This window comes from Ictidomys tridecemlineatus, chromosome 11 (genome assembly GCF_052094955.1).
Source record: "Ictidomys tridecemlineatus isolate mIctTri1 chromosome 11, mIctTri1.hap1, whole genome shotgun sequence".
In the NCBI taxonomy this organism is placed as follows: Eukaryota; Metazoa; Chordata; class Mammalia; order Rodentia; family Sciuridae; genus Ictidomys; species Ictidomys tridecemlineatus.
The window spans coordinates 48,435,237-48,462,563 of NC_135487.1; the positions used below are offsets into that span (position 1 = coordinate 48,435,237).

General features: G+C 37.2%; 2 protein-coding genes across 18 annotated transcripts in view; one reads left to right on the forward strand and one right to left on the reverse strand.

The window, feature by feature from the left end:
• Positions 1-9,710: 9,710 nt before the first annotated feature.
• Usp1 (ubiquitin specific peptidase 1) lies at positions 9,711-22,665 on the forward strand. Of its 3 annotated transcripts, none has more exons than XM_078026398.1 (9): positions 9,711-9,936; positions 12,716-12,954; positions 14,352-14,472; positions 15,129-15,233; positions 15,929-16,089; positions 17,018-17,709; positions 18,403-18,573; positions 19,532-19,733; positions 21,181-22,665. In XM_078026398.1, the coding sequence occupies exons 2-9, from the start codon at positions 12,785-12,787 to the stop codon at positions 21,914-21,916; spliced, it is 2,358 nt and encodes a 785-aa protein (XP_077882524.1). In that variant the 5' UTR covers positions 9,711-9,936; positions 12,716-12,784; the 3' UTR covers positions 21,917-22,665. The 3 variants fall into 3 exon arrangements, with proteins under 3 accessions (XP_077882524.1, XP_077882523.1, XP_077882525.1); XM_078026397.1 differs by lacking the exon at positions 9,711-9,936 and adding an exon at positions 9,995-10,818; XM_078026399.1 differs by lacking the exons at positions 9,711-9,936; positions 12,716-12,954 and adding an exon at positions 9,996-10,818.
• Positions 22,666-24,720: 2,055 nt separating this feature from the next.
• Positions 24,721-27,327, reverse strand: part of Dock7 (dedicator of cytokinesis 7) — a 192,164-nt gene continuing 189,557 nt past the window's right edge. For 9 of the 15 annotated variants that reach the window (XM_021734820.3, XM_040288761.2, XM_021734827.3 and 6 more), the window contains one exon: positions 24,721-25,174. In XM_021734820.3, the coding sequence (XP_021590495.1) occupies positions 25,132-25,174 (43 nt within the window). In that variant the 3' untranslated portion in view covers positions 24,721-25,131. The remainder of the gene's footprint in view (positions 25,175-27,327) is intronic. The other 6 variants (XM_040288763.2, XM_040288766.2, XM_040288767.2 and 3 more) reach the window with 1 other exon arrangement.

Consider the following 27,327-nt stretch of genomic DNA (forward strand, 5'->3'; position numbering starts at 1 on the left):
TTCTTATATTTCTATAAGACCCCCTACTTTTCCTTTTTTTTTTTTTTTTTTGTCTCTAGCTTCCACATGGGAGAAAACATATGACCCTTACTTCTTGAGTTTGGTTTATTTCACTTAGCATGATGTTCTCTGATTCCATACATTTACCCACAAATGACATAATTTTATTATTCTTTATGACCAAATAAAACTTAATAGTATATATGCCACATTTTCTTTATCCATTCACCCATTGATAGATACCTAGCCTGGATCCATAATTCGGCTACTGTGAATTATAAATATAATATCCCTATATAGGGTATAAATATATATCTCTATTGTATACTGGCTTTAATTCTTTAGGTTAAATGCCAAAGAATGGGTCCTATGGTGGTTCTATTTCTTAGTCTTTGAGGAACCTCCACTTTCATTTTCATAGTGGTTGTACTAATTTACAATTGTTATTTGTATTCTTGATAGTTTGATCCTCAGCACCACATAAAAATAAATAACATAAAGGGATATATATATATATATATATACACACATACATATATATACACATACACACACATATTAAAAAACATGATTGACATTTTTTAAAAAGGCTGTCATTTTTGCCAATGTATGTTTTAGCACCTTTGTCAAAGGTCAGATGATTTTGTGGGTTTGCCTCTGTATCTTCTATTCTGTACCCTTCTTGGTCTATGTGTCTTTTTTTTTTTTTTATGCCAGTACCATGCAGGGGTTTTTTTTGTTTTTTATTTGTTTTAGTTGTCAATGGACCTTTATTTTATTTATTTATAAGTGGTGCTGAGAATTGAATCCAGTGCCTCACACATGCTGGGCAAATGTTCTACCACTGAACCACAGCCCTAGTCCTTCATACTCTATCGTATAATTTAAAGTTAGGTATTGTGAGGCTCCTGTCATTGCTTTTTTGGCTTAGAATTGCTTTGGATTTTCTGGGTCCTTTATTCTTTTTTTTTTTTTTTTTTTTTTACTTTTTGGTACCAGGGATAGAACTCAGGAGCACTCTACCACTGTGCCACATCCCCAGCCCTATTTTGAATTTTGTTTAGAGACAGGGTCTCAATGAGTTGCTTAGTACCTCGCTGTTGCTGAAGCTGGCTTTGAACTTGCAATCCTCCTGCGATCCTTCTGCTTCAGCCTCCCAAGCTGCTTGGATTACAGGCATGCACCAGCATGCTGGCTCTTTTATTCTTTCAAATGGATTTTAGGGCTAGTTTTTTCTAGTTCTGTAAAGAACATCATTGATATTTTCTTGGGGACTGCATTGAATCTGTAGATCATTTTTGGTACTATGGCCATTTTAGCAATATTTGTCTATCCATGAACATGGGAGGTCTTTCCATCTGTTAGTGTCTTCTTCAATTTCTTTCTTCAGTGTTCTATAATTTTTATTGTAGAGGTTTTTCACCTCATTGATTTGATTTATTCCTAAGTGGCTTTTTTAAAAAAAAAATTATTGTGAATGGAATTATTTTCCTGATTTCTTTTTCAACAAATTCATTATTAGTGTATGACAAAGCTATTGATTTTTGTATTTTGATTTTGTGTACTGTCTTACATGCCTCTTAAGTGAAGGGGGGAAAAAAGTGTCATTTTGAAACCTGATCCCAGAGACCCTGGTTTCTGAACTGAAAATAAGGTAGTTAAGCCACTTCATTTCCTTTTTTGATAGAAAAGGGAGAATCATATATTTCTTCTTTTTTGTCTTAGTTGTAAATTTTATGAATCCAAATATTTTATATTAAGTGTTTAAGTTCAAAGTTAATAAAAATATATGATATAATAAATTGAGGAAAGTTAACATTTCTTACTGGAAATTTCTTCAGTGCAACAAGTGAAATTTAAAAAGAAAATCTGTTGGTAAAATTAAGCTTTTAAAAATGAATTTTAGGGGCTGGGGATGTGGCTCAAGCGGTAGCGTGGCTCCAAAGATGTGCAACTCTGCATAAGACTTGTCACACAAGGACTCTGGGCTTGGCTGTGGGAATTGCTTTGACCAAAGGGACAGTACAGTAATATGATGACGGAGGGACAGGCTTGTTATATCCTTGTACAGTGGAACTTGCCCTCTTGGAGTGCCACTGCCCTCCTCACTTGGAGAAGCCTGATGTGGCATCTTGGAGGTGGAGGGACCACAGGGAGAGAGAAGCTCAGGGGTCCATCTAAGCCTGACACGGCAGCCCATGTGGGGTGTCTAAGGAGACCAGCAGAAGAGCCTTGTGGCAAAATTGTAGAATCATAAAGTATAAATTGTTATTTAAGTTTTGAACCTACACCAAACCTAAGGTATTTTCCAGGAAGAAGGAAAACTACATCATAATGGTCGCAAAAGCTCCACATTAGAGCTCACCATATTCTTATAACAGTTATTCACTTTGTGCTTTGAATATAGCTCTTGCTGCTCTGCCACTGCAACTTATTGTCTAAATGGATACGTTTCTTTCTCTTTCTCTTTCCCTTCTCCTCCCCTATCTCAGGGGAAATGGGATTATTTTTCTCCCCATTTTAAGTACATTTATCTGTCCTTAAGTACACACCCACCACAGGAATGAAGTAATCAATGAAGAAATAACCAAACTCCCTAATTAACAAGTGAATTTCAACTCCAACAGAGAAACCAAAGTATACAACCTTTGAATCATCTCTTCAAAAGCCCCCTGTTCCTGCTGATGGGCAGAGTCACAGCCTTTGGGCCTGGAATCACCTGTGTTTCTCCTTTGTTAGAAAAGCAATAAGCTTTCTTTTTCCTTTTGCTCAAAACTGTGTCTTCATATTGGTTGGCATTAGGGACAAGGACAAAGCTTTTGGCAACAATATGGGATATTCAAGTTGGTGAGAAAGTACTTTTAAGGATGGACCTGAAATTTGAAATTTGCCAGAAGGAAAGATGCTTTCACAATGTTAACAGAATCCAGAAATTAGTTTACAAGAAGTTCCCACAAGTTAAATTGTGACTTTTTTTTTTTTGCTTCAAAAAGGAAATAAAGATTATACTTAATTAAAACAAGTTAAGGTTGTAAAAAGCCAAGAGTCTGTATTGCTACTCAAAAGAAAATAAGAACTTGGTTCCTTATCAAATACCTAGTATTTATGAAAGTAAATTTTATTCAGAGAAGAAAAACAATACTGTTGTCAGTTTAATTGTAGATCTCTTTCAGGAAGGGTTAAACATACAAAGGATGAGAGAAACTTAATGGCATAAGAAAGGCAAAACTCTCTTCCTATGAACTATAAATAGGCCCAGGAGACTTCCTGCTACCCCCTCACCGGACATTCATCCCACTAAATTGTTAACAAACATTAAGAAGTGGGGCAAAGAATTCCTTTCATAACCTTGAGAGGTCCTCCTACCTGACCCTGGGGCTTGAGACTAAAAATGTAAAATTTGAGACTAGGAATTTAAAATCCTGATACCAGGTAGATTTTTTTTTACCTTTCAAATAGACTTTGATTTGTGAAAGTATGTTTTTTGTTTAGTTAACTGGACAGTGGCTTAGCCTGCTGTTTTGAAGTTGTTTGTCTTTATTAAAAATGCTGGAAGGTCAAAGGCTCTAATATCAAATTTTCCCTTAATTTACACCTAGAAGGTCAGAAGGGTCACCCAATTCAAAATAATCCTATTCCTACTAAGCCTATTTGCTCTGTCATTTCCCAGGAAATGAAATAAGAAAACACAGAGGGGATTTCCCTCCTCTTTTCAAAGTCATATATGAACATGATTTAAAGGGTTATGGGGTTCCAACAAGGATTCCCATTCTCCAAAGCAGCCATTTTCAATTTTTGACTGATTCTTTGGTATTTACTTCCACGTATCTAAATAATGTATTTGTATTTCTGCTTCCTGATTTTTTAGTCATTATCTGTTGACTTCCTAATATGGAAGATGAGGATTTACCTGTCTTTTGTATATTACTGTGCACTTTGATCACAACATATACTTTCTTTTCTTTAAATCTCCCAATACAGTTATACCAAAATTTGCCCATTCTGCCACTCAGGAGGAAGTCATTGATGTAATAGATCAATATGATGCACTATAGGATATCCAGTAGGTCTCCTCAGGCTATTTAGGACTGAAGGTGGGAATTTGGTTAACATTGCCCTGGGACCGGATTGTCAATGTGTCCTTCTGTTTGTTTCCTGGGAATTCCAACTGATTCTGATCCTTTCTTATGATTGGGATAGAAAAGAATGTATTCACCAAAATCAGTGATGCTTTACCAAATATCTGAGGCTGTATTAATCTACTCTGGTAAATGCACCACATCTGGTCAGGCAGCTGCAATCAGGTCCACTAATAGTTTGAACTTGCAGTGATCTACGGTCATCCTTCAGGGTCCATCTATTTTTTGCAGGGCCAGATGGTGAGTTAAATGAGGCTATGATGGGAATCAGCAGCTGTTCCCTTTAATTCATAAGGGTGACACTAATTCCTGTCCTTCCCTCCTGAGATATCATTTTATTTTCTTGATTTAATGGAGTGAGTGTTTGTGTTCCTCCTGAATTCATATGCAGAAGCCCAACACTGGGTGCGATGATATTTGGAGGTGGAGTCTCTGGGAGATAATCAGTTTTCTGTGATACCTTAGTCCACTTGGGCTGCTATAACAGAATATCATAGACTGGGTGGCTTCTGTTGTCTGTAACAGAAATTGGTTTCCTAATGTTTCTTGAGGCTGGGAAGTTCAAGATCAAGGCATCATCAGATTCTATATCTGATGAGGGCCAGCTTCCTAATTCTAAGATGGCTACCTTCTTATTGCAAAGGCCTTCTCTGAGGTTATCTTTTGTAATGGCAACTAAAGCCATTCCTAATCACAAACCAAGGATTCTACCTCCAAATATTATCACATTGGGGACTAGGGTTCAGTGAATTTGGGGTAATAAAAACAGTAGAGCAAGTGAGTTCATGAGGAATGGAATTCCATAATCCAATTTGTATTGTTATAGGAAGAGGAAGAGAGACCTGAGTTCCCTCTCTGTACGCACATGCACTGAGAAAAGACCCCGTGAGAACACAGTGAAAAGGTGGCAGTCTGCAAGCTAGAAAGAGACCTCACCAGAAACGGAATCTGTGAATATCTTGATCTTGGATTCCTTGGCTTCCAGAACTAAAAAATAAGTGTCTGTTAATTAAGCCATCAAGTCTATGGTATTTTGTAATAGCAAAGTGAGCTAAGACATTGTACCATGTTTGGCTGGGGAGGGGAGGCAGTTTCAAAGGCTTCTACTTGGCCTTCCCCATCATAATACCTTTGTATTCCATAGGCAAGGTTCTAATGGGTTTACATCAATTGTCAAATAGGTCAACCCCATTATACATTTGGAGAGTGGGAAAATGACCACTGAATGGGGCTCAGAACCAGGAGACTTACTGAGCTAGACTTACTGAGACTTACTTGCCATGACTCCATTTATTAACTGGTCCGTGTATGTTCCCATTTTAACATCGGGTCATGATGATGCTTCTGGTCTTTGGATATTTATGTCAATTCAGACCCTGTGGCTTCCAGTTCTTACAAATGTCTGGATATGCCAATTTCCCCAGGGTAAAATTATCCAAGTAAATAGCCAAAGATGCCTTTTGGAAAGGACAAGGAAAATCATTACTATTCATACTTACTGAGGTGGGGCAGGAAATCTTTCTCCTGGGGACCTCTTCAGCCTGTGGGTTCCAGGTCTACAAACTGACTCAGGTCTGGAAACTAAGGAATCATGACTTTATTGGGTGATAGTCTTTAGACATCTTGGTCATATATTCTCAATTTTTTTCCTACTTGCACAATTAGGATTTTGTTGGTTGCCTATTTTGCCCCTAAGAATACCATATTCTAGCAGCTAGTTTGTGGGTCAGAATCCCTTAATAGGTCATTATAATTGTGACTCCCTGGCTTCTGGTAATTAAGTACTACCTCTTGACTATCTGTTGTTTTGGGCTCCTATTATTCTCATTGTTATTAGCTAGTCTAGGTTGGCCAGGCCTGTTACCATCAGCCATGATTTAACTTATTAGCAATGCTCATGTCCTTTGTATCAGTGCATTCCTTATGGCCTTGGTAAATGATGTGTCTCTGTTCCTTCCCTCAAAACATAAAGATCATACCTTTCTGGGGGCACATAATATATCCATTCAAGCACACCAACTTCCTTGAACTTTCAATCTCCTCTTGTCCCATTTGCCTGCCATAGCACTTCTGTTATTTCAGTTTCATTCAGTGTGATTCATTGCTTTTTCCATGAGTCTAGGAGCCATTGTAGTAGTGAGCTCACACCAGTTCTTAGAGGTCCTTGCCAAGATGTTAAGTCTTTTTTTGTTAAAAAAAAAAATATTGTTGGGCTGGGGATGTGGCTCAAGCGGTAGCACGCTCGCCTGGCATGCGTGCAGCCCGGGTTCAATCCTCAGCACCACATACCAACAAAGATGTTGTGTCCGCCGAGAACTAAAAAAAATTTAAAAAAAAATTCTCTCTCTAAAAAAAAAAATATTGTTTAGTTGTCAATGGATCTTCATTTTATTTATTTATATGTGGTGCTGAGAATTGAACCCAGTGCCTCACACATGCTAGGCAGGTTGCCTATTTTGCCCCTAAGGATACCATAAGCTCTACCACTGAGCCACAACCCCAGCACCCCACCTGCCATCCACCATTAAGTCTTATATTTGAGAACATTCCCAATGCAACAGAATTTTCCCTGTCCAATTTTATGTTCTTGTTTTATTGATCAAGCATCTTCTGAATCCAGGCATATATACACTCCTTGAGCTCCTGTTGTTACATGCTAGCTAGGTCTTGCATCTTCTTTGGGTAGTTTATCATCAGGACAGCATCTTCCCAACTAGATTGTGCTTTACCTCTAATTATAGGGACTACTGGGCAGACGGCTAGGTGGGATGTGGAAGTGGCGTTGTTGGAGTAGAGTAGAACATGTTCTGCTTCCAAGTAGAACCTTTGCAATATCTCCCAGTATGACAAAATGATAGCTCCTAGTAGGTAGGGATGAGGCACAATGCAGGCACCAGAGGAGCCTGGGGTTTCAAATATTTTAGGAGCACCACCCATATGGCCTCTCTCAATCTGTCAGGATGCTAAGTTTTCTCAACCATGACCCTGAATCATTGGCTTAACAGACTACTATTTTAGTCTTGACCACTAAAATTCTGGTCTGGTGCTCAACTTTCTTCCCTGCAGTTGAGAGCCTCTTTGTGTGCAAAAAGGAGATATTCTGGCTTTCAAATCTGACTTTCATTTGCTTACTAGCAATCCTTAGCTGTTCATTACTGACCGCAGTTTAGTAATAGCTATCTAACTAATCATCCTTACAGTCCCTACTTCTACCATATGTCTTAATTGCCTTGATACATTATGCCTGCTAGTATATTCTCTTTCACCTGCTACATTATCCTAATTGGACCATCACCTTGTGCCAGGGGCTGGCTATACTTCATCTACTACTGGGAAGTAGACCAAAATTTAGGGATTCAGTTTCCCAAATCCTTTTTATTGCCTGTTATTCCAACCAATCCTGGTACAAACTCTTGCAGGTAGACTTCCTTGGAAGCAGACACCAGACAGAGCCTGGTGTACAAGATGTGAAAGGGAGAAGAAACAGAATGAGGAAGATGAAGTCAAATTTCAATAGGGCCAACAAAGTTTTGTCCAACCTGGCAAAAAGCTCTGGAGGGAATATTGCTCCCCAGGGGTGTCCAGTGATGGGTCATAATGGCTAAGCCTTTATATCCTAGCCCTGCTCTCTCATTCATAGCCGACTTTCCTAGAAAGGGGATAACTTTAGGAAAGGGTGCTGTCTGCAGCTGAAGTAGACCCTGAGGAAGTTTACAACTGGAAGTATTCTCTGTAGTTTGGAGAAAGTTCTTCCTTGAAAAGGGATTTGGGGCAGCACATCTTCATATAACCACAAGTGGCAAATCGATATCCAGTGCATTCTTTGTGTGAGGAACCAAAGATGTACTTACTCCATTTTTCACCTTCTGGGGAAATTTTCACCAGCAGAGTTTTTTTTTTTTTTTTTTTTAATCTGGTAAGGAAAAGCATAGCAGAGAATGCTATCTGTCCTCTAATATCCGTTCTATTCTTCTTTAATATTATAACTCATTTTTTGTTGTTGTTATTCTTTTTTGTTACTGGGAATTGAACTCAAGGCCTCACTCATGCTAAGAAAAGCACTCAACCACTGAGCTGCGCCTCCAGCCCTTTTAAATTTTTGAGACTAGGATCTCAGTACGTTGCCCAGGCTGGCTTCAAACTTGTGATCTTCCAGCCTCAGCCTCCTAACTGAGATTATAAGTGAACACCTTTGTGCTTGGCTTGATCTTTACTTGGTATGTAGCCATGCAAAGTAAAATTTTCAACTGAACCTTGATTGATATTGTAAATTGTACAAGGAGGGGTAGTGGTTTCAAAGGGATCTCAAAGAAAGAGGAAACTACAACTGGTTATTCATCTGGATAGTCTGAAAATAGCAATAATTGTTAGTACTAGAAAACAAGGCACTGCCAGTCTATGATAGACAATAGTAACTGAGAGATCTATAATTATATTTTCTATCTTTGTCTTTTTGAATTACCTGTTGGCTCAATTTGGATCCTGATCTTTTTGGATATCTGTTTTATGTAAAATAAGCATCTTGCTCTTAATACATCTAAGTACAATGGCCACTTCTTCTTCGGAGTTTACTCAGATCCAAACATTTTAGCAAAGACCAAGCACTCTCTAGCTTAGTTGTTGGGGTTGTCATCGAAAGTACAGTCTAAGCATCACAGGTAGCCACTTTACAAATTCTGCCACTCCTCTGCTCAGAACCATCTACTGATTCATCTCCTTAGCCTGCTTATAGCCCTGCCTAGGACACTAATCGCAATCTCTCAAGATCTTCTCACCCAGGCTACACCCTAAGCTTCCAGGTCTCCCTATTTCCCAAAATACCAAGCACATCACGTTACAAGGAACTTGCGGTTTCCTCAGATTTCCAAGTTTCACTTCTCTTTCATTCAACACTCTGCTGCATGTCAACTCAGAGGTCTTTCCTAGTTTTCACATCTAACGCACTATATTTTTATCTTTCCCTTTTGTTATTTCATATCGTTTTAGTTAACGTCTGTCTCCTCCCTAAAGCTCTTTTATAGCAGGGAATGTATTTCATTCACGTAGTGTGCCTAGCACCTTGAAATTATGTCTGGCACAAATAGTAGGCGCCTAAAAAACACTTAGTGGATTTGGACTGAATCGATTAACCACAACTACTTGAGTTGTGAGGTTACCTCACCAAGGAAGCTTGCAAACAAAGGGAAGCAAAAACCAGATAAGTCATGCTTTTCAGCTTTTGAGTCCTTAGTACCAGCTCGCGGCGGAACCCTTGGAAGTTACCGCAGTGGGAACTGGGACTACTGTCTAGTGCGGCCGCAAAGGACAGGGCAAACAGAAAACAAGAAGCGAAGGGGCTTGAGGAAGGAGCTTCAGCTCTACAATATTCGACTGAGAATCTGTTGTTATTCATGGCAGAAGCCTGTTTTTATTGAAGGGCTCTCGGGCTGCCATTCCGAACAGAAAGGCCAGGCGCAGAGGAGCAAGCAACCCGTCAGCCATTTTCCGAAATCCGTCTCCCTGGTAACCCCGCCCGAGTGCGTACGCAAGAAAGGGAGGCGGGGCCTGCCGTGAGGGCCTCACTCCGGAAGCCGCACCCGTCGTGGCGTCCCACCGTCCAGGCTTAACAAAACGCACAGCAAGATTTTAACAGTCCGCAGCGAAAGCGCGCACTCGAGCGCCAATGAGAGCGGAAGGAGAGGAACGGCTCTGGAGGAACACTATGTATGCCCAACAATGATTGGCTGGAGCCCTCCTTTCTTCTTTTTTGGTATTGGCCCGGCTTCCTTCTCCACCCATCCAATTGGCTTTTATCTAGGTACTTCTGATTGGCTTCTCCTGGCGGTGGTGGCGGGGGGGACAAGGTTTTGGGATTGTTCATCATGGATTGGCGCATTTGAGCGCCGGGGGTGAGGAGCGGGGGCTCCTTCTAGAGGAAAGGGCCCATCCCATCTTCTCTCTGTCCTGTCTCCCGACCCGTACGCTTTCCCATCCACTCGCGCGCACGAATGGTTAAAAAAAAAAAAAAAAAAAAAGGGCGTGAGGCTCGAGCCCGCCAGCCAGGCCTCCAGTACCTAGCGCGCGCCCACAGCGAGGACCCGCGCGAGCTGCCCGTGATTGTGCCTGCGCTGTTTGAAACTGCAGAACCCGTTAGGATCTTCGGGGAACTACCGTTCCAGCTGGTTCCGGAGCCCGTACGTGCCAGGGCCGAGTGGCGGTCGCGAGACGGCTCTTGCCTTTCGCGTCTCTGCAGCGTGGAGACTAGAACCGGCATTTTCGAAGGACGCCACCTTCAATCGCAGCGCTGGCGCGGGCGGAGGCTAAAACACGGGGGTCCTGAGACTAAGGAAAACGCGCCAAGTTCCCCTCGGTGGAGGAGTGGGAGAGACCCTAGCGGTTCAGGCGCTCTGTGAGCGCGACCACCGCTTGTTGCGCTCCTAGCCATCCCGGGCGGGCGCAGCGGGCGCCACTCCGGGGATGTAGTGGGTGGTGCGCTAGGCAGGAGTGAGCGGCGGCGGCCCGCGTTCCCGCTCTGAGCTGATGGTCACTCCCCCGCGGGAGGGCGATCCGCGATCCGATCTGGTTTTCCTTGGGTCGGGGACCCGGCGTCTCAGGCAAGAACTCACCTGTGGTACCCACACTCATCTCGGCTGGACTCAGCGGCGTCACCGCCGCGGACCTCGCTTAGGGCCATGGCCGGGTAAGAGGGCCTGGGGCAGAGGGGCGCGGAGGCAAGTTCGCGGGCGCCGGAGAGGGGCTGCCGGGAAGACGCGGGGCCGTTTTGGTTCTGTGCTTTGGCCCAGCTGCGGGCCGAGCCTTCTTTGCCCCGGGGGGCGCCCCCTTTTGCAGCCGCAGGGGACTCGGGGATGCAGGTGCGGGCTGGGGGTATGTAGGCCAACTCCGCGGGCAGGGAGGCCGGGAGCGGCGGGGCGGGCTGGAGAGCCCCCGGCCAGTCTCCCTCCCACTGTGCCGGGGAGGTGTCTGGGGGGCACGAAGACTGCCTGGGCTCTGCAGGCTTTGCAGTTTCCTTTCTGTTCTGTAGAGAGGTGCAGGTTAGGGAGGAGAAATGTTTGCATTCATGTTGTCTTGTGTCGGTAATTGCGAAATTTTACCGCGCATTTTCTTAACTTACAGTTTTCTCAGAAGTCTGTAGAACGCCACGTGTCTTAAAGCATTGGCAAAGATGTTCTTAGTTACTTTACGTTTTTTCTTGAAAAATAGGAGTCGTGTCATTATTCAAAACTAATAGGACTGAGATTCACACTGTCATTGGGTCAAGAATGTTTAATGTTGGATTCCTTGTTTTCTGTGAAGTTTGTGTTACAGGAGAAACGTTTCTTGAGTAACAGACCTCCACTTATAAGGAAATGAGAGCATAAAATATGGCACCTAGTAAAATGTTGTATAATTGGTAATGTTAAATGTTTGGTCATTGCTTTGGGGGTCCAGGAGGATTTGAATTGAGATTACTATCCGCTGTTTCAGTTGTTGGATCATTTTTTTTCTTCTCTAAGTTTGGTTTCTCTTGTCACTTAGGGAATTCACTTTCTGTCATTTATTGGAATTGTCGGGGAAAAACCTTATAAGAGGAGAATACTTAGAATACTGAAATTTTTAGTGCAGACTGGCTTTTCATTTATCAGAAACATAAAATGGTCAGGAGAGTAAATAGAATTGGAGACAGGATGGGGAAATTGGCCAACTTTCCAGTTCTTCCTCAGTTGGGTCTCAAAATTGGTTTCACTGCCAAGTTGAGTGAGTTTCTAGATTAGTCAATTGAGTGAAATGTTTAAGGATGGAATTTGAGTGAATTTTGCATAGTTAATTTTACTATTGTTTTTACATTTGAAATTGGTTGCTGAGGTTTTGGGGTCTTAAGTAATTGTAATATTCTATAGTCACGTAATTTCCCCTAGATGTCCTAATGGAAAATACGACTGATGTATAAAATAGCTACCACAAATATTGCCATATTTTCATCATAAAGTTTTACTTTAAAATGGTAGAAAGCTTGCAAAAAGCAAATTACTATCTTCTTGCCTACTCAAAGCAGTTTTTTAGAAGTTTGGAAAACGAATAGGATATTGTGGTTTTTAGATATAATTGAACACCATATGCCTTTCTTTATGAGTTTTGAGACTTTATTCCCCTTTATAATAATAAAGGACTTCTTTCTGTCTGCTACTGTGATTTTCCTGTCCTCCTCCCTTCTTAGCTTCTTACTTCAGTTAGAGATGGCAATTGCTAAGTCAACATTTGAATTAATAAGTTATGATGAAAATTCGAATTTTTACTCCTTAATTCTACTACTTTACTGTAGGTCTAATAAATGGAAAATTTTGTAGTTTGGCCCTCAATCTATGGCAGGCTAGTAAAGGTTTAGCATCACATTTTTTAAAAACAAAGTTAAGAACAATGTGGCATACTCCCTTCATTTAAGCAATAAATATTGCATTTGGTTATCAAATAATTTCCTAGATTATTTGAAAGTTCTAATTTGTTACCATTTCCTTGGTAAATATGTTGTCACAATTGATGATTCGGTTGCCTACACTAATAATGGAGAACTAATGAAACCTTTTCTTTGTGATTAACAGATATAATTGGTGATTACAACTGCCCTCTATAAATTAATTCTTGTCAACTCCTTGGGATTTGAAAAGAAAATGCCTGGTGTCATACCCAGTGAAAGTAATGGGCTTTCAAGAGGTAGTCCATCCAAGAAAAACAGACTTTCTTTGAAATTTTTTCAGAAAAAGGAAACTAAGAGAGCCTTAGATTTCACAGATTCTCAAGAAAATGAAGAAAAAGCTTCTGAATATAGAGGATCAGAAATGTATGTGTCTTATAAGTATTATTTCTGTATTTTTAAAATTCTGAATCAGTGTAGAAGGGAGCATTGAACTTGGGTTAATACCTCCTGAGTGATCTGGTAGTAATAGTAGGGAAAAAATATACATATTCGTATGCTTTTAGGAAGACAAAGTCTAGCAGCATGTAGTAGGAACAGAGCAAAGCTGGTGGTTCCCCACAGGGATCACACCACAGTATAAATTTATTAACATTGTCTTGAGCCATTTAGGATAATTTGGAGAAATGTTAATTGACTAAATTCTCTATTTTAGAGTTTACACTTGATTATTTTTTGTTGTAAGGATTAAAAAAGGTGTTTTTGTTTTTTGTGGTGTTCAAAAGACAACAGTTGTCTGTTATTTAAACTCTGTAGTCATGTAGGTGTGCAGTCATAACTAATCATACCTGCTGGAGGCATACAGCTGTAATTGATATTTAAAATGTACCTAAAAATAAATGTTTTTATGGAAATTCTTTAGTGACTGGCAAGAAATCAGAACAAAATGGAATACTTTATTCCATGTTGCTCTATTCTAGCTCCTTATTCAACATATAGGCACTCTGCTGGGTGATTAAAGTCTATTTGGTCCCATGTACAATTTCCTAGTATCTAGCAGTTATCCATTGAGTTTGTGAACCTTTTGCTTATCAGCATTCATACTTATGAATACTTTGAGGTGCTCTTGTAATAATTTGGCTGTAAGGTTCACAAAAATACTAGGGAACCCACTGTTAAAGTGATGTAAAAACATGATAGACATTAATTAATACTGGGGATTGAACCCAGGGGCCCTCTACTACAATGCTACAGCCCTATCATTTTTTACTTTTTTGAGATGGGGGTCTCCCTAAATTACCCAAGCTGGCCATGAACTTGCAATCCTTCTGCCTCAGCTCCCCAACTCCCTGGGTATTGCAGGAGTGTGCCATGATGCCTGGTACGAACAATTTATTTTTAAGTGAGGGATAAATTCTCTTCATAGGCTTTTCTACTTAATCTTTATTAATAGAACCTTAATGCAGCCTCCTAAATACTTTTTAGTCAGTTTATCCCAAGTTCATATTCAGAATTAAACTACTTAATTGAAACATTACACTAAGTTAAAAAAAAAATCACAGTACCAGTTCTGCAGTTTTTTTACTCTGAAAAATGGGACAAACATCCTCCTAAGGGAATTATTTTGTAGTTTGTTGAGTGTAATAATGATTATTCTGGGTATATGGCAATTTTTGAGTGTAGATTTCTTAAGGTGTCATCTCACTAAAATCATTCAGATTATAACTCTTTTGAGAACAGGAAAATCTAGGGAAGCAATATTTCCATTTTGTTTCTTTAAGATGCTGCTTCATTATGTCTTTCCTCCCCTCTATACTTAATAGTGATCAAGTTGTTCCTGCAGCACAGTCCTCACCTATAAACTGTGAGAAGAGAGAAAATTTGTTACCATTTGTGGGACTGAATAATCTTGGCAATACTTGTTATCTTAATAGTATACTTCAGGTAACTATAATTTTGTTATATACTAAATATTAATAGGCAAAAATGATGTAACAATGTTTCTAAGGATTTCAAGTTATTGGAAGACTTTAATTATGCAGTCCTTGCCTTTATTGGAAGTAAACTATAATAATGGGCTAAAATAATAATGACTCCTAAATTGCAGATTATTAAACTTCTTTTGGGGTGAGAGGAAAATGATATATTAAGTAAAGGTGCAAAAGAAAAATTGAGTAGACTTTGATTAAGTGGAAGTAGCCAAACCTTTAATTTCTCTGCTTGATTCCTGGTATTGTGATATCTCACACCTTGAAACAGTATTGTTTTATATCTTTGTAATGTTACATGTTGGTACTGTCTGCTAAAGGCTTAGTGCTTAATGCCCAAGAGCTATTAATGAAACAGAGTACAAGTTTTTAAAAATATATATTTATATTTTTGTAGTTATAGATGGAAAGAATGTCTTTATTTTATTTATTTTTATGCGGTGCTAAGATCAAACCCAGTGCTTCACAAGAAAAGTTTTAACAAAAAGTTTAATCTTAGAATTTTAGGTAATACTTATTAAAAGTGCCCTACAAAAAACATGGTAATACTTTAATGATTTTAGGAATATTGTTGTTTGTTTATAACACTTGGACAATTTCACTTTTTTATAGGTATTATATTTTTGTCCTGGTTTTAAATCTGGAGTGAAGCACTTATTTAATATTATTTCAAGGAAGAAGGAAGCTCTAAAGGATGAAGCCAATCAAAAAGATAAGGTAAGAAAAAAAAAACCCAGCAAAAGTAATATAAAAAGAAAAATGTAAATTCACTTGTTTACAAGTAGAAAGGTAAAGATTTTTTAAGAGGATTGGAGAGGAGAGTGACAGATTCTCAATAACTAAATGAAAATTGGAATTCTCAATATTGTTCTGTATTCTGTCGGAAAGGCTGTGTTTATCATTCGGGTGAGGTGAATTACCAGATTATCTCCCTATACAGAGTATTTTCTCCATTCCTCTCATTTATTGTTTTATCAAACCTGTCATTTGTATACCACCATCACAGATTTGTCATACTCATGCCACTTATTGTTTATCCATTGTGTTTTTGAAATTTTAGTTGTTTTTTTTGGCTGGGGGGAGGGGGTGGTGGTGCCTGGAATCAAACCCATGGCTTTGTACATGTTAAGCACTCTACTACTGAGTTACACCCCGTATCCTGAACTTTTAATATTTAAGTAAATGTTTAAATAAGTCTTTGGCTAATTAAAATTATTATCCATATAGAAAGTAGCTAAAAATAACATCTTGAAATTACAAAAAAAAATTATTTTTTATACCCAGTAAAATTAGTGCTATAATGTAATTAAGTTTAGAAAAGCTTGTGTATTTAGTGAGACTAGTCAAGGAAGGAAGGTACTTAATTTGTTCATAAATGAAAATATTGGTTTGTGTGGTTTTTTCCTTGACAGGGAAATTGCAAAGAAGATTCTTTGGCAAGTTATGAACTTATATGCAGTTTACAGTCCTTAATCATTTCAGTAGAACAGCTTCAGGCTAGTTTTCTCTTAAATCCAGAGAAATATACTGATGAACTTGCTACACAGCCAAGGCGACTGCTTAACACACTCAGGTAGGTATAGCTTATAATTTTACAATTATAATTTAGCTCGTTTCTTTCTTTTGGGGAGAATGGTACATGAGCAGTGTAGGAATAAAGGGCAAGGAAAATTGAAACTCCAGATCCATGGTACTTGAAAATCCCAGAAACTCTCATAATTTGGGGGGATAAATTTGGTACTAAATTTATTAGATTTGAATTTGTATGAGGCTGTTTATTGTCTGTTCATGTTTATCACTCATATGAACATTCAAATGGTTTCATAATTGTAGGGTATTGCCCCATATCATGTTGATTATATATATTTTGCTTATGTGCCATGTTGTCTTTTGAATTCACAAACACATGTGATCCTAAGGATTTCAGACTAGGAATTATAGGTCTATATTAAAAATGTGTCATATGTATAAATTGTAAGTTCCAAATATTTTATGTGCCTAAAAAAGAACTATTGGTTAACTGGATTAGATTACTTCCCAGTGTTGTGTTAAAACGTGAAACCATATATAAAACTATTATTTTAACAAATTTTTTAATATTGTAGGTCTTTAAAAATTCATCGACTCAATTTTGAAATTGATATAGGTAAATCACATTGTTTTGCCTTTGTTAAGAGGCATTGTAGAAGGGTAGCAAGAGCAGATTTGAATCCTGATTTTTTCATCTTAACTGTGTGTGACTTGGGCAAATTACTTAACCTCTCCACACAGTTTCCATATCATTAGTGGTGGTAATAGGACCTACCTCTAGGAGATATTGTGAGGACTATATATACACATAATATCAAAAGCATTTACAATAAAATTTGGTTTGTGATAGGTTTCATATTAGCTGAATAAGTATCTTAGATTTTCCAAATGAAGTAATTTATAGAAATATTTGTTTTTATATATTACATCTTCACAACTAGAGTAGATGAAATGGACATTTTTATTTATAGGGAACTCAACCCTATGTATGAAGGATATCTACAGCATGATGCACAGGAAGTACTACAGTGTATTTTGGGAAATATTCAAGAAACATGCCAACTTCTAAAAAAAGAAGAAGTAAAAAATGTGGCAGAATTATCTACTAAGGTAGAAGAAAAACCTCATCAAAAAGTGGAAATGAGTGGGATTAGCAGCATGGAGACTGATGGTATGAGGAATTCTGAAGACCATAAAGAAAAACTCCCAAAAGGGAATGGAAAAAGAAAGAGTGACACAGAATTTGGTAACACAAAGAAAAAAGTTAAAGTTTCTAAGGAACACCAGTCATTGGAAGAGAATCAGAGACAAACGAGGTCAAAAAGAAAAGCTACTGGTGATACATTAGAGATTCCTCCTAAAATGATCCCCAAGTGTGTTTCTGAAAATGAGAGTACAAGACTCTCACAAAGGAAATCAAGAGTTAAAATAAATTGGTTGAAGTCTGCAACTAAGCAACCCAGCATTCTTTCAAAATTCTGTAGTCTGGGAAAAATAACAACAAACCAAGGATCCAAAGGACAGTCTAAAGAAAATGAATATGATCTTGAGGAGGACTTGGGGAAGTGTGAAATTGATAATACAACTAATGGTTGTGGACTTGAATCTCCAGGAAATAATGTTAAACCTGTAAATGTTAATGAAGTTAAGTCCATAAACAAAGGTCAGTATAATTCTTAGACTTTGATAGGTAGGAGTCTTAATAGCTGCAGAAATAGAAATCTTCTCTAGATAAACATACAATATAATACATGTGGCTAGAATTTTTGTTTTGTTTGAGAAAGTAATTAACACAGTGTGAACTGTGGTATTTTAAGCACTGTGCTTAGATTAAGTGTGGTGTGTGTATAATATATATGTAATGTCATTAATTATTAGGGTAAATGTTAATTTATGGTTTATAAACTAGGAAAGTCCAATACATTTTAATGGAGACTATATTTTTCTTTTATCTATGTAGATGTAAGGTCATAAGGGAAATAATGAGTAGTTATGCCATTCTTGAACTAGGTTTTCACTTGGTTTTGTCCATATGTACATATCTCAGGGAAAATGCATAGTGTTGATGTGGTTGATGGCACCAAAGTGCCATACATATTCTGGGCTCATTCTATAAGGAGGTGTCTCTGGAAAACAAGTTCAAAAATAACTGACTTTAAAGATAATAGAAATTCATAATTAAAACAAGCTTTATAGGGACTTTACACTTTATCAACAAGGTATCTCTTAATGCTAATAAACACATGAAAAATGGGGCTTTTATTCATGATATAATTTATTTCAGTGAAAAATTGGTTATTTGGACTATTGAAAAACTAATTTGTATAGACGTATATTTTCATTTTTTTTATTTCAGGTGCAGAGCAAATTGGTTTTGAGCTAGTGGAGAAATTATTTCAAGGTCAGCTTGTATTAAGGACTCGTTGTTTGGAATGTGAAAGTTTAACAGAAAGAAGAGAAGATTTTCAGGACATCAGCGTGCCAGTACAAGAAGATGAACTTTCCAAAGTAGAGGAGAATTCTGAAAGTAAGCAAAATTAGTCTCATTGGACCATGGAATAATATAGTTTTCTTTAACAATACAGTTTTAGTGTCCTTGGTCTACTGTATAGCTTTTCTTTTTGGCACTGGAGATTGAACCTGGGAGAGCTTTACCAGTGAATCACATTCCCAGCCCATTTTATTTTTTGACACAGGGTCTTGCCAAACTGCTAATTTGCTGAGGCTGGTCTTGAACTTGCCAACCTCCTGTTTTAGCTTCCCAAGTTGCTGGGATTGTAGGCATGCACCATTGTGCCTAGCTACCCTTTCTACTTACTTAGTTTCACTTGTGTAAAGTATGTTAGAATGGAAAAATGAAGTGCTTATTTAATAAAAGTTAATTTTGGGGATCTTGATCTTTCAAAGCTACCTGTAAATTTTTTTTTAAATTTTTAGTTATAGATGGAACAATACCTTTATTTTGTTTATTTAGTTTTATACGGTGCTGGGGATTGAACCCAGGGTCTCACACATACTAGGCAATCGCTCTACTGTGAGCTACAACCCCATCCCCCTTACCTGGTAATTTTTAACACCATTGAAATCATTGTGTGTCTAGTACAAACTATAAAATGGAGATGTCATGCAAAATAATGAGATTGTTTTACTGAAAATTGGCTATTAGACTCATCTCTTAACAGTGAGACAGACTAGTTTTTGCTGTGTGTATCACATAAGTATTTTTGGCTGACCAATTATAATATTATACTATTTAAAAGATATTTATACAGAGCTGGGATTGTAGCTCCATGGTAGAGTACTTGTTTGGCACATCTGAAGATATGTGTGCTACTAAAGGTGATTTTCTGAAAGTAAAAGAAATCTCTTTAGTTATTTGGAAATGGGGTAGTCAGTTGAAACTGAATGCTAATTTTGCATGTGGAACTTTAATTTTTGAATATCGTATTTGTAAATGAAAGGATTCTTTTCTTTTTCCCTAATAGTTTCTCCAGAGCCAAAAACAGAAATGAAGACCTTGAGATGGGCAATTTCACAGTTTGCTTCAGTGGAGAGGATTGTAGGAGAAGATAAATATTTCTGTGAAAATTGCCATCATTACACTGAAGCCGAAAGAAGTCTTTTGTTTGACAAAATGCCTGAAGTCATAACTATTCATCTGAAGTGTTTTGCTGCTAGTGGCTTGGAGTGAGTATTGTAAATAAAAGCTACAGATGAAGAAAAGCTGCTATAGAGAAGAAAGGAATTAACTTGTAAAGATTGCTTTATTAAAAAGTTCTCTTTAGCTGGGTGTGGTGGCGCAGACAGCGGCTCAGGAGGCAAGGAAAGGCAGATAGTGAGTTCAAAGCCAGCCTCAGCAAAAGCGAAGTGCTAAGCAACTCGAGACCCTGTCTTTAAAGAAAATAAAAAACAGGAGTGAAGATGTGGTCAGTGGTCAAGTGCTCCTGAGTTCAATTCCTGGTACCGCCCCACCCCTAAAAATGTTCTCTTTAAACAGTTTCCTTGTAAAACGCATCAGTTTAAATCCTTTTGGTATGAACACATGTTCTGTTTAGTATGATTTCTATATATATCTTTTTCATATTCATTGTGTAGATGCTAGTTGCAGAATTCAATTTTAGTAGAATCTGATTAAAGCAGAAAAGAAATCTGAATACATTGAGATTTTTTTGAAGGGTAGAAAGGCAAAATTCTGTTTTTAAAGGTAAGCTAAGAAATCAAACTAGTCTTTGAAAAAGATGAGAAATTTTCTTCACTTGAGAATTTAAATGTATAAAAGCTGTTGAAGATAACTATAAAAACTAATTGCATTTTGGATAGTCTTTTTTCTGACATATATGTCATTGCTGATTTCATTTCTTTCCACATTAATGGGTTCTTTGAAAATGACATGAGCTTCCCAATAGCTTGCTCGATTGCATGTTTCTTCTCTCGCATGCACACTATACACAGACATACACATTATTATAAGACGGCATATTCTTTCTTCTTTTTTTTTAGTAGAGCCGGGGATTGAACACAGGGCTTTGTGCATGTGAAGCAAGCATTCTATTGACTGAGCTATATCCCCAGCCCTCAGTGGGCATTTTCTTTGCTACAGTGCTATTTTATTTTTGTTCCCAATCTTGATAAGGGCATATTAAAATAACTAAAATGTAAAGGATTTTTAGTCTCAAAAACTCAGTTTTTTGATTTGGTTTTGTTTTTGGTACTGAGGATTGAATCTAGGCGTGCTTTGCCACTGAGCCACATACCCCCCCTTTTTTATTGGGAGACAGGGTCTTTTGCTGTTAAGTTGCTTAGGGCCTCTGTCCCAAGTAGCTGAGTTCACAGATATGCACCACCACACCTGGCAAACGTTCAGTGGTGTACTTAGGAAAATAAAGATAATGAAAAATTATACATATCCTCCACAAAATACCTGAATATTAGCAATTATTTTAACATTATATGGATATACTATAAATTTTATTCACAATTGAAGTCTTGTTTTTCTGCCTTTTCATTTATTCATCTTAGGCACTACATCTTGAAGGGTTTATTCAGACTTTTACTTGATTTTACATTGGGTATAAAATTTTGAATTTAAAATGGAATTACATGAGACCTTATTTCTTTTTTTTTTTCCCCAAAGGTTTGATTGTTATGGTGGTGGACTTTCCAAGATCAACACTCCTTTATTGACACCTCTTAAATTGTCACTAGAAGAATGGAGCACAAAGCCAACTAATGACAGCTATGGATTATTTGCAGTTGTGATGCATAGTGGAATTACCATTAGTAGTGGGCATTACACAGCTTCTGTTAAAGTCACTGACCTTAATAGTTTAGAACTAGATAAGGGAAATTTTGTGGTTGACCAAACGTGTGAAATAGGGAAGCCAGAACCAATGAATGAGGAGGAAGCAAGGGATGCAGTTGAAAATTATGATGATGAAGAAGTGTTGATTAGAGTTGGTGGAAATACACAGCCAAGTAAAGTTTTGAACAAAAAAAATGTAGAAGCTATTGGACTTCTTGGAGGACAAAAGAGCAAAGCAGATTATGAGCTATACAACAAAACATCTAATCCTGATAAGGTTGCCAGTACAGCATTTGCTGAAAGTAGAAATTCTGAGTCTAACAATACTAATGGGACCCATGAATCTGATAGAAACAAGGAATCCAGTGACCAAACAGGCATTAACATTAGTGGATTTGAGAACAAAATTTCATATGTAGTGCAAAGCTTAAAGGAATATGAAGGGAAGTGGTTGCTTTTTGATGATTCTGAAGTGAAAGTTACTGAAGAGAAGGACTTTTTGAATTCTCTTTCCCCTTCTACATCTCCTACATCTACTCCTTACTTGCTATTTTATAAGAAATTATAGAGTGAGTGTATTTTCCTTGTATATATATTAAACAGACCTGGACAAACATTGGTAAAGTCAATTACATCAGAGTCTAGCTTATCTTTTGAAGCTATTGGATATTATTGGTCTCTCTAGGTTTTTATATAAATAGTGAAATTTGAAATACTGAAAACCATGTTAATTTTTAGAATTCATTTTCCTTAGAGACTAGTGATGCATTAGCTTCTGGGAACAAACTTGTATAGGTTCTTAATTGAATTATATGAAATGGGAAGCATTTAAACACTTGGATTTACACCAATCTTTTGTGTTTGCTTTTAAAAATAAAGTGCTTGTATTTGTATTCTCCATATTTTGGAGTAATTATCTACATGATGTTTATAGCTCTGTGGTTTTTCACTTAAACAGAATCTCATTCAGTACATTTAGTTTTATAACAGGAAGCCAAATCTTTGGTGGGCTGTATCAAGAGGCACAAAGTCTAGAATGTGTATTTACAATGGTCTACATTTTGTGCCTTGAATCACTTTGAAAAGTGTCTCAGAAAACCTAGACAGTCCTCTGTATCTTCATAAGAATTTTATATGTATTTATGAAGATGATTCTGTATTCTAGTAAATCTTTTTGGGCATGGACTAATTTGTATCTCTTCATACTCATATTCTGCACGATGTGTATATAGTACATCAAACTTAGAGGTGTGACCTTAAATTTAACTTTTTTTTAAATACTGGGAGGTCAATAAAATTTAAACTGCTTAACAACTATGTATACAAATGCTCAAATTTTTTTACTTGAACAGAATAAATTGTGTGTGTGTCTGGAGAGAGAGAACAAACATGCATGTTACCTTTAATAATATTCAGTATTTTCTGTCAGTGGACATGAAGAATATCTGAGAAACTGCTTGGTCCGGCCTGGTTATCATACTTAAAAGAGGTTTATAAGAAAAATTTGTCACGTCTTAGTTGCCCTTTAAACTAGACATTTAATGGAATCCAAAATGAGACATATATTTTGGGCACACATAAAAACCTAGGTTAAACTATAATTTTAAATACTGTATACTAAATCAATAAATGGTTAATTATCATATGATTTGTTAAAGGACATTTTTGGTAATAAGATTTTGATTTTGAATCTATAAATGCTATTGGAATAACATCCTATTTCAACAAATAAGAATACCTGGTCAACAAAAAGAAGACAGTTATATTTCCCTACAAGATTCTGTGATGTGATAAAAATAAAGTTGTGCTTCTCCTGCTTTCTATATTCAGAATCACCGATGGAACTTTATAAACAGCTTTTGTGCACTATCTGTAAGATTCTGGTGGAGTAGATCAGGATAGCAACTGGGCCTGGAATAACTCAAAAGATAGCCAATGTTGAGAACTAGTACAGATTCCTGATGTGAAAGTGTCTGCATTTTAAGAAAACACGTAAGAAATTAAGTATTCTGTGTCATACCAAAGTTTGAGTAAAAGGAAGCTTCTGTATTGACTCAGAGTAGTTGGTATTGCAAGACAACAAAACCATAATTATAGAAACCTTGAAGTCTTCAATATAGTATTTCAGACTTGTGTGAAACAGTCCAAACATGTAAGAGAATTGACCCTAGGAGTTAATTAATATGAGAAATGGCTTAGGTGATACTTAATATCCTTATATCTACCCTCTTTCATCCCCAAAGAACAGGAAGACTGTCATTTTTGTGGGTGAGTTTCAATTCTTATTGCCTTTCCTTATTCATTTAGCTCCATTTTCCCCTAATAGATTTCTTTTATTTGCAGTGCTGGAGATTGAACCTAGGGCCTTGCCCATGCTAAGCAAGTGCTATACCACTCAGCCCCCAACCCCAAATAAATATTTGAAGTTATGCCTATCTGAAAATTTTTTTTTGATTCAGTCTTTGAGTTGATGCAGATAAGAATTAAGGATAATTGCCCACTGAATTAAGTTTGAGGGGGAAGATAAACCATCACCTACATATATCAACTAGAGAATGAAGTCATGGTACTAATTCTAATCAGTTCTTACGGGATTCATGTAACTGACCTGTACATCAAAAGCGTTATTTCAAGGGTCCATTCTATAATAATAATACACAAAAACCCTTCCAGAAATCATGACTATATACTGTTTTGAGAAAATGAAAGTAATTAAAATAATATTTTCTGTATTATTTTTTCATAAGAAGTTATGATTTTAAGTGATTTAATTTTGACTAAAGTAGCTAATTTTAACTTTTTAACATGCTTTGTAAAATCTGCAAGTGTCAAAAAGTAAATGACTTCTCATTTAATTGGTAGATTAAAAGGAATAAACTCCAGCTCTGTGTTACCCTTCATGGTGACATAGCTTTAAAACAGATTCCTAATTTATTGGCTTATGTCATTAAAAACTGATGACTGGCCTGTTTAATCTGAAACAAATCATACATTTTAATTGCGGAGAGTCATGAAGTTCATACTAATAACAAAATTGTCATAAAGACCAAGCTGTTGTCATCAGTACTAGCTGTTTCAGTATTTTAATCCTTTATAGACAAGAATTTTATCAGATGAAGTCATTTTTTAATTCTAAATTTCTTTTTTAGGGTATCTAAAATGGATACCCTAAATTGGAAACCAGTTTAAAACTTCATATAAAGCAGTTACCAGTAACTACTACCTTCACCCATTAACACATTTAATTAATGCCTCTTTGGGCCTATAAAGTGACTGCCAATTTTGATTTTAATTTTGCTAGTTTTGAAGCCAGTTAACTTTTCTCTGCCTCTTTCAATAAAGAAAAATTTTCAAAGTCCCACTCATTAAAAATTAGTGTAAACATTCACATATTTAATAGTACCTTTAAAATAAGCATTACTACATTTAAAATGGTTCCAAAATGAATCTATAAATGGTAATATAAATTAAAAAATACGAACTTAAAGTAAATAAATTTAACATTAGCTATGGTATAAATAATGGTAAATCTATAGTGTACCTTTTCGAGTCATTAAAATAGCTTTAAAAAAAGATAACAGTATGTTACCAGAATGTCAGAAACCATAGCCACGATTCTCAAACTTTACAATCTACACTTGGTACCATTTTGGCATTCTTCAATGAGTAAATTAATAATTTCCAGAATTACATCCCAAGTCCTAGTTTTCAAAAGATCTTAACTTCTTTTCATAATGTTGAATACATGGCTCTTTTCAAATGAATAAAACAAGTGCGTTTATTTTAGAGATCCATTTTGCGAAGGCTCATTCGACTGAAGGAATCTCTGGGAAAAAAATAAGAAGACAGTTATAAAAGAACAAAATAAATGTGCCATACTCAAAAAACAAATTTTGTGTGTATACCTTTTAAGATGTTTTACATACTCCTCCCCACCACTGCCAGAGTAATCTCAAAATTTTTGTCACCAGTTATACTGACTTTTGTTCACATACTCTGCCTTATATGTTCTGGGTAACAAATTTCTCCAGAAGTGAATTACAGTAACCAGTTTACCAGGTCTATTGATCATTTATTTATTTGTCTAGTAGGTGCTGCAGATATTGTGATAAAAAAAGGACAATTAGGGACAATGGGAGATTTCAGGAAAAGACCTGGGATTAGAAAATGGCAAAAAAGCAGGTGTTTCTTGAAAATATTAAAAATTTTAAGAATTTTGTCTTAGATAATTTTATATTCTTAGATTACTGAAGACCCCAGGAATCTTTATATGGCTTATATATTGAAAAATTTTATTATTTTATAAAACAACCAATTACATGTTACTATAAATATAGCACTGTTTATTAAATAACTTGCAAGAGATTGTAGAAGAATAGCACTCTTACATATTTCATGTGTGGCTTAATAGAAGGTCTAGATTTTCATATCTGCTTCTGTATTCAGTCTTAAAATATCACATCTCATGTTATATCTGAAAACTCTACCGTGCCCTTGTGATAATGAGAGTGAAAAGGCAAACAATATTTGGTATCAAGATGAAACAAGTTTTGATTTCAGAAACCTTGAAAAGGGCCTTAGGGACTCCCCATGGGTCTTAGATCACCTTTGGGAATCTTAGGCCCCATAGGCCTTACTGCAAAATAACATTCCGTATTTTATAAATCAACAAAAATTAAAATTCTTTTTCCCCAAAAATTCTGAAGTTGAGATAGAAAGGGATGATATTCTTGAAATAACCTCTTGGTGTATTTTTCTTTACCCTTAAGTTGGTTTCTTTTGCTATTAAGGTTAAGCAGGAGGAACCTTATATCTCTTAAGAAAGGAGAGGGCAGGTATAAAGAGATGACATTCAGCTCTGAATCTCAAAGCTTGTTTTTTTTTTCAGTTCCAGAGAAAACATTATTGAAATCTGGTTACTGTTCATCAAGAAAAGGTTTTTTCTAAATGCCAAAAAGTTGCCTGTAAATATTAAGAACTAAAGCTGAGAAGATGGCATAAAGTAGATCACAGAGAAGGGCAAACTCAGGATATGGTATAATGGAGTTTCCTTCAGATAAGAACACAGCCTTTCCAAGGAAAGGAGCTATAGAGAGCGGAAGGAACTGACACTAGGATTAGGCAACTGCTTGACTATCTTGGGGACACAGCACTCTCACCCTCTGGGACCTTTGACTTGGTGGGTAGGACTGGTGTAGGGAAGTGGAGGCAGCAAGAAGGAAGAAGTTCCAAACTAAAGGTAAAACCATTGGGAATTTTGAAAGGAAACTACCTCCTAGAATGTTTCACATCAGAATAGATAATGGAAGCAAGACTTTTTTGTCTGCATGGTAGGGGTACGAGGGATTGAACGCAAGGGCATTCAACCACTGAGTCACATGCCCAAGCCCTATTTTGTATTTTATTTAGAGACAGTCTGAGTTGCTTAGGGACTTGCTTTTGCTGAGGCTGGCTTTGAACTCATGATCCTCCTGCCTTAGCCTCCAGAGCTGCTGGGATTACAGGCATGTGCCAACATGCCTGGTGCAAAACATGTTTTGTCAGAGGATCTAAAATGGGCCCTCTGGGCTCTACTCCTGTAGCTTGTAGAAGAGACTTGAGATAATGTACTTGCTCCCTTGGGGGACATAATATACAGCAGGCACTTGGTAGACTTTTGAATTAATGTGAGAGTAGATTTTTTTTTTTCCCCACTGCTCTTTTAAGTAGAAAAGTAGACCACTAAAAAACAACTAATTTAATGAACCTTTTTTTTTGGTACACAGGAGCACTTTACCATTGAGCTACATCCCCAGCCTTTTTGGGGGGAGTGTGTGGGAGGGGTGGGTACTGGGGATTGAAGCCAGGGCTCTCAAACACTGATCCACATACCCAGCCAACCTTGTTTTACTTAGAGACAGGCTGAGTGCTTAGGGCCTCACTAAATTGGTGAGGCTGGCTTTGAAATTATGATCCTCCTGCCTCAGTCTCTAGAGCCAC

Excerpts from the sequence above, each read along its gene's own strand:
- Usp1 (XM_078026398.1), top strand. The coding sequence starts at position 12,785 with ATGCCTGGTGTCATACCCAGTGAAAGTAATGGGCTTTCAAGAGGTAGT. Across the intron at positions 18,574-19,531 it reads AGTAGAGGAGAATTCTGAAA|TTTCTCCAGAGCCAAAAACA; the intron begins GTAAGCAAAATT and ends TTTCCCTAATAG. Across the intron at positions 19,734-21,180 it reads TTTGCTGCTAGTGGCTTGGA|GTTTGATTGTTATGGTGGTG; the intron begins GTGAGTATTGTA and ends TTTTCCCCAAAG.